Source organism: Lepidochelys kempii, chromosome 2 (assembly GCF_965140285.1).
Source record: "Lepidochelys kempii isolate rLepKem1 chromosome 2, rLepKem1.hap1, whole genome shotgun sequence".
NCBI lineage: Eukaryota > Metazoa > Chordata > Testudines > Cheloniidae > Lepidochelys > Lepidochelys kempii.
In genome coordinates, this window is record NC_136381.1 from 30,171,807 (window position 1) to 30,186,948 (window position 15,142).

Below are 15,142 nucleotides of genomic sequence, written 5' to 3' on the forward strand. Positions count from 1 at the left end.
TGTTATAATAACGGTTGTTCTAATGAGTCTTGATTTCACATTTGCCATCTGGGAACCAAATCCTGAAGTCCTTATTAGGCCTTATTGCACCACCTTTACTTTCTGAATAATGCACTACTGAATGTAGAATGCCAGAATCAGAATCTTAATGTCTTTTCTCAGTCCTTACACAGGCAAATTCTCAAATAATTCAGGTAGCGTTAGTATAGAAACTGAATAAAACCCTCAGATTTGGCTACCATACTTTAAGAGAGGGGGAAAAAGTGTTTTGTTTTCTTTTTTGTTTTTCCCAAAGCTCTTTACTGTAGTACTCCAGAGTCCCCTCCACATGGATTCATTGTCAGTCAGACAGGTGGACAGCTCAACAGTATGGTTCGCTGGGCTTGTGATCGAGGATATAGGCTTGTTGGGAAAAGTACCGCTGTATGCAGGAAATCTCCATATGGATATCATGCATGGGATGCACCAGTCCCAGCTTGTCAAGGTAAATATGTTTAATCACATATTAACACACATTTTAGCAGACTATTTTCTCCTCTCCTGATTTAGGCCATCTGTTTTTCTGATTTAAAATAAAATTGTTTAATTTTCATTCATAGGAACCAAAATCTTCCTGCCAATATAGCCCTACAAACAAAACCAGTAAATCAAATATTTTAACAGAATCTGCTAAGGTTAGCAACTATTGATTATATGACTTTGGAAGTCATTTTGTATCACATTTTATGTAATTGTGAGCAAATTGACCTAAATAAAATGTAATCTCACCTGAATCTTCACTTAAAACTGAAGCCAACTTTACTTTTATTTATTTTTTGGATGTTCAGAAAAGTTCCCTTAATTTATATTGTTGGTTTGTTTTTCATTTCCACATTTCTCAGTGTTATATGTTTCTATTAGGATTAGGATTAGAAGTGCCAAATAACTATTCCTTATTTATTCTTGCTTATTCATGATCCACCAACTATAAAGAACCAGAAAGTACTAGAACTCATGAGATTTCTAATGAAAAGTAAATGGGATTTTTTTAAATAAAATCATCTGATGATTTTGATGTCTACCTTAATATTTTGAGCCTCAAATTGATTTTTACATTTAATCATTTGGGACACAACTCTTCATATTAACATCTCCTCTCTTCGAAATAGCATGCCAAGATACAGTACGATTCCTTAATAATGAAATAGAAATGACTGTGTGGTTAACAGTTTGGTTTACAACATATATTTTCTTAAGAAGAATGATATTGTGTCAGTAACATGTATCTTATTGTATAGAAAACGATTAGGAATATTCATCAAACATGAAGTGTGCTGTCTACACTTTGTTTTCTTTAAATACAAGGAATTTATATTATTCTGTTGTATAAACTTGGACAAAATGATAATTCTATTTTACTATTCATGCAAGGTTCTCAGACCTCATTAATCACACAATTACAGAAGCGGCAGACCTTCATTAGGGATGTGCAAACCAAGTACTTGAGCTGCTTATATGTATGCAGACACTATGTTCCTGCTGACCTATGGAGAGAAGTGAAATTCAAGTTTGTTCCATGTTAATTTTCCACAAGTAGTTTTGGGGAGCTACACTTTTCAACTGAACATTTTTGAAACATAAGAGTTCTGTGTTTATATTATGCACAGTATAATATATGTAAGCAAACACCCTGTCAAAAGCTGTGATTGCTCACTTTCTATTAAAATATTAAAAGCATGAATGTTTTCCAGACTTTCAAGTGCTCAGAAATGAAGTGCAGGTGTTACATGTGCAGTGTTATATTCTTTTAACCTTCCTGATTGTCGGGATAAAAATGTATGAGGAGTATCTTGATGAGAGCAAGTCATGGATCTTGATCAGATTTTTAACTATATATCTCAAATAAGTAACTTTGTGTTAAGAAAATAGTTAAATCTATTAAATGAAAATACTAATTGATTTTAGTAACTATACCTTTTAAATGGTTTATTAATTGAAGTTGTTACATAACTGGTAAGTAGTTGTAAAGAACTATTTGAAAAAATATTTATTAATCACTTGGTATTCATTCATTGCACCCACTGATAATATATTCTAAAATTTAATAATATTTTATGTTAATTAAATGCCAATTAATTATAATTAAGCATTTAATGAAGTTTAACTATAATGCAAGTTATGGACTTGATTTGCCCCTTGGTTATATCTACTTCCAGCAAGTCCCGTTTATAGAAGGTGGTTGCAGCATTGTTATGTGCCTGCAACTCACACTCCATCAGAGACTTTACATCCTGCCCATGCAGCCCTAAAAGTAGTTGTTGCTGGTTATGCTTTGGCCAGAGCACCCAAAAGATGAGCTGATTTAGTGCAATTCCTGGACATCACCACATGCCCTCAACTAGAGGTGAACCCTTGCTGTTATAAAGCTGAACCCATTTATTCTATCAAATTTGTAACCCCTTGCCCTAATGGCCCATAGAAAACAAACACAGTCAATAAGCTTCTCTAATGTTCTTTAATAATCGGTATTTACTTGGAGCAAGATTATGCATTTCACACTGTTTCATGGAGTAGCAGCACTACCCTAATAACAGTCGCTCCAGCTTCTCTGCCTAACAGATCATGTTTTTTCAGAGCTCTCTGGCACCCAGAAGGAGTACAGACAGTCCTGCTACCCTCTTAAGGATATGCAGCATGTGCCCACCTCCATGGGCAGCCAGCTATGCTGGTTGGTGAGGATGGTTGATAAGTTCATAGCCCTGTCTCTTGCCCTACCTTCTCTTCCATGTTTAGGGTGCCTATCAAAGCTAGTCTCACTCAGTTCTTGTGTATTCATCCAAATTTAGGAAATACAATGAAGACCAGTAACTTCACATGGACAGAAAGTGAACTGGGAGCCATTCTATGCACAGCCCTTCTTGCATACTGGTGCAGGAGCCAGAACACATACTCACCCTCATGCTATCCTGTTTAAGGCAATGCAGCTCATGCAACTTCATTGTACATTGCTACACACTTCCTATTCCACATTAATCCTAATCAACTCTTGATTGGAGATTGTCATTCAAGTCAAATTGTGACAAATTATAACAACAACTTGTTTGTGTAAGCATCTACTGAGAATCAGGATCATGCAGCCAAACACATTATCACTTATGACACAAGTGGCATATTAATCCAGATCTCCAGAGCAATTTCACAATTCTTTATTTTGGTTCTTCTGTTACCCTCTTCCATTGTTATCAATACTCTGTCCACAACTACTCAGATATTTTTAGTTTTCACAACATATGATTTAAATCTGTGTCTTCCCTAGACTCACCTTCATGTTGTTGGTGTGCAATAGTTGAGACATTACTTTAGCATTTCTTGTGGCTAATTAAATGAGTCCCAGTAGTCTTAGTAGTCCTTTCAGTCGTGGTTTTGTGAAGAATGTGACACATCATGATAGTAGGTAAAGGGGGATACAGTTCTCAATGTCCTTAATCTTGACTAATCTGTGAAAAATTAGCTCTGGGTCCAGTGTTCTAAATAGACGATACCACCCCATTTTTCACATCACTTCATAATGTGGCACTTTGCTGTGGAATCCAGACACAACTGTTAACATTAGAGTAAACACTTTTTTCTTTATTTTTGTACTGTATTTATAATTAAAATATGTCCATTCGATAGAAAAGACCCAGTGTAGCAGCAGTGGATTAAAAAATTAACCCTACCTCATACTGAAACGTGTGGCAATTAACTGAATCCCTGCTTTGAAGCTAATATGAAAACATCCTTCCTCTGGACTGAAGAGTAGCAGAGATCCTGTCTTACACATTAAGATTATTATAAATTTCAGGCAAATAAATGTTGTGCATTTGTAATGTACTCTACAGAAATTACATTGTGAAATGATTGTCTGAGTGCCTAGCCCAGTTTTTAGTGACACAAATCCTCTGCATCTTGTATAAATCAGTAAAGCTTCCTACAATTTACCAAAACCCATGAAGATAATAAAGCTTTGAAAGAGCAAGCAGGATGACAATGGCATTTTGGAATACAATTATTATCTTGCTTCAAATGTGAAAATTTGTGCGTGTTTACAAAAAATCATAGATCCTCAACTTCTGCGGAGTTTTCTTTTTTTTTAATAGTTTTTTTCACGTGGTTATTGATTACATTTCTTGAATGTTAGACACTTTATACCAACATTACTTGATGCTTAGCTTTATTTATTTATTTATTCATCTAACTATTTAGCTCACTGAAAAATGTTGCTTTGCACGGATCTCTCCACAAATCAATATTATTGTTAATTTGCATAATTTCTTGTGCTGGTGTCGGGCACGATGCCTTGGGGCTAAAATCTAGAGAAAATGTGTTGAGCAAGCAAAGCAAATGGCATAAAAGAATATCTAGCGGAATCCCCTAACTTCTCAATGTAATACATTGTCATGTCTGCAATGACTGGTATGCCAAAGATGCAAAACCATAAAAGAAAAAAGAATTTACAGGATTTATTGACCTCACTGTTAAAATTACACTGTTCGTTGTACTATGCTGCAGCAATGCATATTTTTTCTCAGATGAAAAGCATATTTGACAGGCAAAATACTGAAATACCTTTATACTGTATGAACAAATATCTGAGGTGCAGCAGTGTATGACAAATATTAGTATCTATTTCTAGAATTCTTTGGATATAAGGTTGTTTCTGGTTTACAAGAGTTGAATCCTCTTTTTACAGAATATGAAAAAAATATAATATTTGGGCTATTCTTATCTTTTGTAAAGTGTAGTACATTTATTCCAGATCACACAACTGCACATGAGCAGTTGGACAAATTGTCTGATTGCATCCCAGATGCTTAAGAAATGTCTGAGAATTTTGACAGTGGTTAGCAAGATAATTTACAGGAGATATCTTTTTCTTTAAAATTAACAGTAATATAGTGAAAGTAAAAGTTCACATGTTCCTGTATTTGGTTAGTGCAGAAAATAATGTTTGACTCTTAATTCTACCTTGCAACTAATGGTTCCAGGAGAAAGAAAAACCACATAAAATCCACTTAAGTGCCAAGAGTTCTAAATAAAAGAAATATAAATACAATTTTTTCATTATCTTAAACTTACAAACAAATTCTCCATTCAGGGCTGGCCCTATTGTACTTTTGAGGTTATATGTATTTCTGATTTAGTTTTCTAACCACTTGTGAAATCTAATTGTACTTAAGATGATGAGAGGGAGGCCTAGATGTTGGTATTGGTTCTGTATGAGCAGTACATGTTAAACTGCAATCCCTTCTGCCCATCTCTGGTTGTTCTCCATGGGGAAACTACATGTTCAAGATGGAGCCCCATGTACATGACAAAAGCACAGATCATGCTAGCAAGGTTTGCATTCTTAAGAAAAGTTCACAATGTCCTGGCCAGATGGAGAAAAGCAGTTTTGCTCACTTCTGCTTTTTGATTATCTAAAAGCAAATGGGAATCTAACCTGACCTTAACTTACAAATGGTGGCAGAACAATCTTAATGAGGGACAGAGAGAACCTCCAACAACAACTTTTGTTCTTTCTCTGACCCTTCATGATCACCTCAGTCCTTTCAGAAGGAAATCTCAGCCAGCTTGCCCTTTTCCATAAACCTGAACAAAAATGGAAGACCAGACACTGGTTAATAGTTGGATAGATTATTAGTGTGATGAGATGGCTTTCTGTGCAGAAGCCAAACAGATACTTCCATTAAAACAACTATTACCTAGCCTTCCTTAAGGAAGATATTTACAGTCTATATCAGCAAAGGACTCACTACTACTCCACTGGACTTCACTAGCCAGAAATGTAAGGATTTGATTGATCTCTGTGCTCGTTGGTGCTTAGATTCAACAATAACGGGGGCTACATAAATACCTAGGTAGTGGGGTTTTTGTCCCTTAATTGTAAATTAGTTGTAAGGATGCTTGTCCATTTTTGAAAAGCACTCTGAGAGTCAAGGATGAAAATTACTATAAAATTATTAAGTGTAACACAATTTTTGTGTTCACAGATTATGTTGTAAATGAGATGAAATTGAGAGGGCAGCCAAGTCCAGAATGTCTAGGAATGCTATTCATATAACAATGTGAAACATGGCTTTTTAATTCTTTAAAAATACATTAATAAAATTAAGTTTAATTATCCTAATGAGTTAAAGTGGTATTATGAATCGACATTGCTTAATTCATTATATTGCTTTGTCCATGATGGACCAAAATGAAAATGATTCTGTATGATTGAATTGATTTTCATTTCCTCTGAAGAAAAAAAAGCAATGGAGCAGTCATATTTATTTTAGTATCTTCCTCTATTTGCCTTACAAAATTACTTTACAAAACTAATCTGCTTCACACAAGGCCCTGTCCCCTCCCCCCAAAAAAGATGAAGAAAAAGCAAGTCTGTTTATAGTACAAACTGAACACCAGCTACAGGTTACAAAGCATGGAAGGATGGTCTACTGGTTAGGTCATTGACCAAAGACTCAGAAAACCTAGGTTCAATTTCTTGTTCTGCCACAGACTTCCTGTGTTACCTTGGGCAAATCATTCTCCATTCCTCATCTGTAAAATGAGGATAGTAGTACTTCCCTACATCACAGAAGTGTTGTGAAGATAAATACATTAAAAATTATGAGGAATTCAGATACAATGGTGATGGGGCCTGATATGTACCTAAATAGATGTAATACGGTGCAACTGGAAACTAACTTTGCCTTCACTACCAAGAAAAAAATATTTTTGGTGTCAAGGCCTACCTGGATGTTTCTTAGAGGTTTATTCTTCTCAGGAATGAAATGGAGGCCTAGCCTAGTGACAGCTCTGTGCATTGTCATATGGGAGATTTAGTTTCTATTTTTTTTTAATTTTCCCTTCTAATATCATCTGAGATTCCTTCAGAGATAAAGTGTTCAGCACCTGCATGGGAAGAAGTGTCTTATTACTTTGATTTCTCCATCTTGTTAAGATACAGCTATTCCCCTCTGAGACAATACAGCTAACAAATCCCAGGAAACAGCACATGAAATGCGGATGATACTAAACTGGGAGGAGTGGTAGATACGCTGGAGGGGAGGGATAGGATACAGAAGGACCTAGACCAATTGGAAGATTGGGCCAAAAGGAATCTGATGAGGTTCAATAAGGATAAGTGCAGGGTCCTGCACTTAGGACGGAAGAACCCAATGCACAGCTACAGACTAGGGACCGAATGGCTAGGCAGCAGTTCTGCGGAAAAGGACCTAGGGGTGACAGTGGACGAGAAGCTGGATATGAGTCAGCAGTGTGCCCTTGTTGCCAAGAAGGCCAATGGCATTTTGGGATGTATAAGTAGGGGCATAGCGAGCAGATCGAGGGACGTGATCGTTCCCCTCTATTCGACATTGGTGAGGCCTCATCTGGAGTACTGTGTCCAGTTTTGGGCCCCACACTTCAAGAAGGATGTGGATAAATTGGAGAGAGTCCAGCGAAGGGCAACAAAAATGATTAAGGGACTGGAACACATGACTTATGAGGAGAGGCTGAGGGAGCTGGGATTGTTTAGCCTGCAGAAGAGAAGAATGAGGGGGGATTTGATAGCTGCTTTCAACTACCTGAAAGGGGGTTCCAAAGAGGATGACTCTAGACTGTTCTCAATGGTAGCAGATGACAGAACGAGGAGTAATGGTCTCAAGTTGCAGTGGGGGAGGTTTAGATTGGATATTAGGAAAAACTTTTTCACTAAGAGGGTGGTGAAACACTGGAATGCGTTACCTAGGGAGGTGGTAGAATCTCCTTCCTTAGAGGTTTTTAAGGTCAGGCTTGACAAAGCCCTGGCTAGGATGATTTAACTGGGAATTGGTCCTGCTTTGAGCAGGGGGTTGGACTAGATGACCTTCTGGGGTCCCTTCCAACCCTGATATTCTATGATTCTATGAAAGCACATTTATCTCTATAAAGCACAGCACATTTATCTGTATAAACAAGTCTCAATTAAGAGGGGTTGATTGTTGAATGATCCATCAGAAGATATTAGACCAGTGGTTCCCAAACTTGTTCCGCTGCTTGTGCAAGGAAAGCCCCTGCTGGGCCGGGCTGGTTTGTTTACCTGCAACGTCTGCAGGTTTGGCCGATCGCGGCTCCCAGTGGCCAGGATTTGCTGCTCCAGGTCAATGGGAGCTGCTGGAAGCGGTGGCCAGTACGTCCCTTGGTCTGCGCCACTTCCAGCAGCTCCCATTGGCCTGGAGCAGTGAACCGCAGCCACTGAGAGCCACGATAGGCCGAACCTGCGGACGCGGCAGGTAGACAAACCGGCCTGGCCCTCCAGGGGCTTTCCTCACACAAGCGGCAGAACAAGTTTGGGAACCACTGTATTAGAGTTAAGCCAAAGTTTCACCAATTGTAGAGCTAGCTACACTGCCTACTTTTTTCTTCCCCTCAATCATTCCACCATAGCTACTGTTCATAAAAATAAACAAAAAACCTACCAGCACTTCCTGGAACTTGGAAAGGGTAAAAGACTAAATGTCCACTTTGGACATTATCATGCAGATCCTATTCACTTCATTGAATGCTTAGATGCTATGGTAAGAAGCACTTTAGAAAACTTCAGGTATTCCTATTACAAAATTATTCTACAGTAATGGCATATTAATCAAAATGGCAACATAAATTTTACAAGAAGAGCAGCATTATTTAGATGCAGTGAAACATCTGCCATTTCAAGTTTGTCACCAGTTTCAGTAAGTACAGTTCTATCAGTAACTTTGTGTGTTAAATTGATGGGGTTATTTCAAGGGGAAACTACTACATCAACATTGGGTTTGTGTGGTGACACTTTATTAAAACTCAGAAAGCTAGGAATTAGCTTCTTGAGACTCAAAGGTAGTTATAGTAATGTGGAGTTTTTTTCATGGACAAAAATTTCCATTTTTACACATACAAGATTTATGTTCACTGAATGCTTAGAAGGTGATAGACCATACATGACTTTCATGGGTCTCATATTCATGTGGGTCTTTGTTTACTCATAATGTTATTCCTATCACTGCTCTAATTTACAGTGTTTTCTGTGGAAAGAAAGCATGCGTAGATAGGATGCAAGGTTTCTAAATAAATGTGGTATCTAAAGAAAATATTTTCTTTAGAAAATAGTTTTAATCAGAAATTATACACATTAAGTAAACATATTTTCTAATTTAATGTTTTATATTTAACACTATGAAATAACACATTGAAATATGAAAATCTCAGCACCTCAAACCTTAGCACTACAAATATACATATTTATTCTGAATGGCTGTGGCTGGGTAATTTTTGCTATCCTCTCTTTGCACTCTATATGTTTTTTCCCTCCTCCTCTTTCCTGCTTCCAAGCCCTCTCTGATCAGATCTCTCTGATTCTCTATCTTGATCTCTAGTTTTGCTTTTCTGGGTCCCCACTATCTTTTTACCTTAAATTCAGCATTCAGTATAATCCACTTATGTCAGTTTGGTCTGCTCCTGTTAACAGAGTCAATAAGAGATACAGATTTTTTCTTTATTATTGATTTCATATACTGTATACCGTGAAATGACTAAATATACTAGGTGAAAATATGATGCTTCAACAAACTGATGGAGTCTTTCACCTTTAAAACACTATTGTACAAAGGAGAAAACAGGATTAGTTAAAGAGCTCATTCAAGGAGATTGCTGGTGCCTTTAATTAAGCTAGTTTGGCATTTTCCCCATGCAGCAAATGTGTGTTACAAAACCAGGAATAGATCTAATGGTTTTTGCAATACTCAACCCAGATGATACCATTTTGACTTTGTTTTTTATATATATATATATATGTAATATTTTCATCCAATAAAGATCATCTTATGATCCTTGAAATGATCAAATAGACTCTCAGACAGAGATTAGATGGTAGGCTGTATAAACCATGTGATCAACTATACATGAATATATATACTTATGAAGCCAGACAAATTGTATATGAAGGATGCAAATTATGTAAAGAAATCTGAAATGCCAAACAGGAAAAAGGACTAATAAAAGTATAGTAACACCAAAATTCAAAGTCCCTGCCACACAGAGGCTGCTGAAGTCAAGAAGAGATTCAAAAGAAACAGCAAAAGTGTGCTATCTGTTGTTCTCCATCCCCACTCCCCTTGCTTTCTAAAAATAACAATACCTAGCATTTATACAATTCTTTCCACCTGTTGATTTTAAAGTATCTTACAAAAGATGAGAAAGCATTGTTATTCCCATTTTACAAGGGGAGAAACTGAAATGTAGGAAGTTTACTGCAGTGGTCCCCAAACATTTTAACTCATGCTCCCCCTTATCCCTTTCCACCCCTCACCCCCCCAAGCTGGGACTGGGAGTGAGGCTTCGGCTCTGGGAGGGGGGACGTGGTTGGGTGTAAAGGGGCTGAGGTTGGGGCTAGCAGCCAGGGCCAGGAGCAGAGCTGATGGGTGGCGCTCCTTCCCCTGCCCCAGCCGCACCTGCTTCTAGGGGAGCGCACCTAGTTTGGGGACCTCTGGTTTACTATAAGTGTCTTGCTCAAGGTCACACAATGCATCAGTGGAAGAGCCAGGAAAAGAACCAGATCTCTAGAGTCTCAGTTTATTATCCTATCCATAGGATCATGCTGCTCCTCTTATTCTTCTCTTCCGTACTGCATCGTCATTCATCATTCTCTGCAATCTGAAAGGATAGCTAGAGGGTTACTGAACTATAACTTTCATTTCCTCCCCAACCCCAGATACCTTTAAAAGGACAGATTAATGAGCTATAAACCTCCCAAGGTTTAGTTCCTTTGAAAATTTAGAACTCATGAAGTCTGTGTGGTCCTAAAATATACACTAATACATTACTAATCCCTCTTCACTAGTATATGAGTGTTGTGGTATGACACTTAAAACATTTGAGTGAGACAAGATATAACTTATCACAAAGAGGTAAATAACATGTTTGTGATTCTTTTAATTCAGCAATATCTTGTGGAATCCCTAAAGCTCCATTAAATGGTGGAATCTTAACTACGGATTATTTAGTTGGTACTCACGTTACTTACTTTTGCAATGATGGGTATAGACTATCATCCAAGGAGCTTACTACTGCAGTCTGCCAGCCAGATGGTACATGGAGCAATCATAATAAAACACCTCGTTGTGTAGGTATGTAGCATTGCAAAATTATCTCTAAGAACTTTCCCGAATTTTATTTTCCTTTGTCAAAGGAGCTCTGTTTCAAATTATTTAAGAGTTCTGCTTTTGAATAATTAATATGATGAGCCATTTGAGTACATGAAACTTGTTTTGATCATTATATATATATATAATGATCAAAACAATAATTATATATATATATATATATATATATATATAATATCAATCAACCTGCTGTGACAGTTGGAAAAGAAATACATTATAAAATGCATAAAAGTTAATAACTCAGTTCCAGGTCCTTGGCATTCCTGCTTCAGCAGCTGGCAAGAGCCTCATGGCCAAGTCAGAATATAAGGCCATGGAGTCTTAAGCAGATCTTAGACTCTCCTTATCACTTTCTGCCTGGTCCTCATGGACAACTGTGTAGCACCAATACAGATTGCAACCCCTCCACCTCCATGCTAATGACCCCGCACCACCTAAACTCTAAGAGATGACACTGAGGAGAAAATGCACATGCAATTCCTCAGGGACATGTGGATACCTCTTTGGCTATAAATTAGGTATGAAAATCCAAATGGGCCACCATGCTGAAGCAGAAATCTCAGCCTAGGAAAGGTTAGGTGTCCATCCAGATATGGATCATTCCCCATTCTGTGGAGTTTTGGAAAGGGGAAAAGATAGGTGTCTCTAGAGACACAGACACATACCCAGCAAGGTAAATTTAAGAACCTTTCCTGATATCTCTTTATCCCTCAGGAAAAGGGGAGCAGCAGCAAGAGAAGACTTCTTGTGAGTCTTGGGGATCTAGTGTGTAAAACCCTGCAGAGCACGGAGTAACTATGGTGCTCCCTTATCATGCTGGCCCTGGGGATGGCAGAAGGTTAGGAAGGTGGTGGGGGACTCTCATTTGTTGTGGGGAGAAATAAAATAGGATCCAGAGATGGGGCAAAAGTTCCTTTCGCCAAGAAAGATTCAACATGCTTATGACCATAAACAAGGATTACAGCTCAGCCCTAGGCAGGTTATGAAATCAGACACAGACTCCAAATAGGAAGCCATTATGATTAAAATTTGACACTGAATTCAAAAGAACAAATATTCTTTATTTCATATTCTTGTTAACTTGTACTTCCTGAGCCACAAATACTGTTCTCATTGGGGGTTTTTTGTTGTTGATTTGTTTTGTTTTGTAAGTTGTTACATGTCCAAGCATCAATTCCTTTACTCTGGAACATGGGAGATGGCGAATAGTGAATGGTTCACATTATGAGTACAAAACAAAAGTTGTTTTTAGCTGTGATCCAGGCTACTATGGTTTGGGACCAGCATCCATTGAGTGTCTTGCTAATGGAACATGGAGTTGGAGAAACGAGAGGCCTTACTGCCAGAGTGAGTATGCATTGTGTGTAAACTTTCTGTGTAGGTGGCACATAGAAAAACATTTCCCTCTAGTTTAGTGGAATAGCAAAACCCTTCCTGGGACACAACTCCCTGGATAAGCCCAAGGCCAATCTTTTAAAAGTAATGTCCATTATTGTTAATGAAATTCAAGATGATTACATTTATGGTAATAGGACTGTGCACACCCAACTGCCCTCTTGAGGTGTCTGTCACTATCACAGGTACACACACAGAAGGGAATGAACAGAGCACAAGGTTTCTCTCCACTCTATCCTGCACACCCCATGCAAGGATCAGACACAATAGTGTTCTGTCCTTAGTGAAGTATTTTCTCCTATAGCCAACAGTGGTACAAGACACCGCAAAAGGGTCAAGAACACTGTCTAGGTGCACTAGGAGCATGGTACAGCTTTCACACTCACCTGGGACAGCCGAGAAGTAGGGAGGGATTTTTCTTTAGGAGCTTCCTTGGGGTGGCAAGGATCTGCATCATCTTCACCACAAGCTGCTATCCTAATGGCACCACCTGGCTGCATGGGCTTTAAGAGTGAGAAGTAGTGAATATGAAGTATAATGGAGACAGGTACTTTTAAGAAAGGAGGCTAAAATATTTAACCTTGTGTGGTTAACTATAGGCACTTATGTGAATCAGGCCACTTTTATAAAGGTGAAAGCCCCCATGTTTGAAAGGTTTGGACTTCTATCATTAAATGGGGACTACACAACCAGTATTTCATTGTTTTTCCCTTCTAAAGAACCAAATAACTACCATTCTTCTGGAAAGAGGGTCAACATTAGTGTTTATGGTGCATCTGAATATAAAGTCTGTAACAAAATGTACAGATTGCTAATATACAATATTTATAGTAACCCTTATGTAGGAGAGAACACAGTTACAACTATTAATAGATAAAGGACTCCAAAATACAGTCTAAGATACTTAATAATTAATAATTAAAATTATTTTAATCTTTTTGGAAATTCCAGATTTAATTGGGGGGGTCCCCATCACAAATAGGAGTTCTTTTAAAATAATGTAGGCCCGTCTATGTTGAAATATTGAATGTAAAACCTGCTTTGACTCTTCCAAAGAGAAAGTAGCAATTCATCACAACTTTGGAGTGCTATCTATAGCAAAATCCCATCCTTCTATATTGTGTTAAGGCCTCATTCATCTAACTGTACACCTAAAAAACCTAAAGTTTTTCAGAGGTAGCACTGAAGTTCATTTTCCTAATGCCACTATTTCTATTTCTATTTATTTTATTTTTTTTAAAGAGAAAACTTTGTCTCCTTCTAAATCAGAAAATTCTCTGGATTGTGACTAAAATAATGGGGTCACTGAACATAATTTATCCAATATTAAGAATCTGTGTTTTATAAAAGCTAAGGCATGTGATGTACAATGACGTACAGGATACAAATTAAATAATATAACCTCTGTCCAAAAAAACCTCAAATATACTGTTTTACAAAAATAATAACAAAGTGAGCATAGAAACATTTATATTTCATTCAAAAAAACCCTAGATAATTAAATATCAATGATTTTTGTTGATTAAAATGTTCTTAACAGTTTTTTAAAAAATAATTTTACAGTGATAGTTTAAAATATTTTTCAAATGTTGAGCTTGAGTCCTCATGACATATTCTTTATTTTACACACAGATTTCTGTATCCATTTCTCCCACAGATCAGAATAGACTACCCTCCAATGTTTATTTTAACCAGTCCAAAATACGTATTAAATGTTTTTAGTGCAATGCTCAATACAAAATGTGTATTTTTTCCCTTAAAGTTATTTCTTGTGGAGAACTTCCTGTACCTCCCAATGGGAATAAGATTGGAACTCAAATCACATATGGATCTACAGCTATATTCACTTGTGATTCCGGATTCATGCTAGTTGGCTCTACTGTAAGGGAATGTCTCTCTTCTGGACTCTGGAGTGGAACTGAGACCCGATGCTTAGGTATGAAAACTGTAATAATGGCCTGTCTGCCTTCTTTTACAAACTTTCTTTAGCAGGCATCAGCAAGTGGGCTAAGTCAACAAAGGCCTCTTCTTCCATGCACAGAACTTTTATGACTGTGATGATTCCTAAATTTTTTCTTAACAATAGATATCTAGTGTTTATTGACTCTATCCATCCCTATGATTTACAAGAGTCTCAAGTTTAAACTAAAGGACCAAAATGTACCTACATTCCTATTAATGGACCTAGATATCTATGTGTGTCTCTTTCAAAATCTACTCCCTAACCCCGCACATTGTGAGCAGAGTAGAGATGCTTTTTGAGGGTTTCTTCTATGCTCAGTGGAATAATTTCAATGACACATTTCAGTGGATTATGATTCAGCATGTTTTGTTCTTGATTATTTTGTTGACTTTATTAGGACTGCATGCAATTAACATTTTCTTTTCAACTGAAGTCAAAGTGGTGATAGTGTTTTGATTTTTGAATGTAGCATTATAGTCCCATTTTCTCTTATTATCCTTGAGGTAGTAGGTGAGGGATATTAAAATATCCATAAAGTGGGATTTTCATAACTATCCAGACTAGCATCCTTCAGTAAAAATGCAGTACATTTAAGGCCTGGGCC

At 37.3% G+C, this 15,142-nt stretch overlaps 1 protein-coding gene across 2 annotated transcripts in view; it reads left to right on the forward strand.

Annotated features, from left to right (window-relative positions):
* CSMD3 (CUB and Sushi multiple domains 3) overlaps nt 1-15,142 on the forward strand; it is a 1,215,628-nt gene that overhangs the window by 1,079,072 nt on the left and 121,414 nt on the right. For both annotated transcript variants that reach the window (XM_073330296.2, XM_073330291.2), the window contains 4 exons: nt 296-484; nt 10,959-11,144; nt 12,333-12,527; nt 14,338-14,511. In XM_073330296.2, the coding sequence (XP_073186397.1) occupies nt 296-484; nt 10,959-11,144; nt 12,333-12,527; nt 14,338-14,511 (744 nt within the window). The remainder of the gene's footprint in view (nt 1-295; nt 485-10,958; nt 11,145-12,332; nt 12,528-14,337; nt 14,512-15,142) is intronic.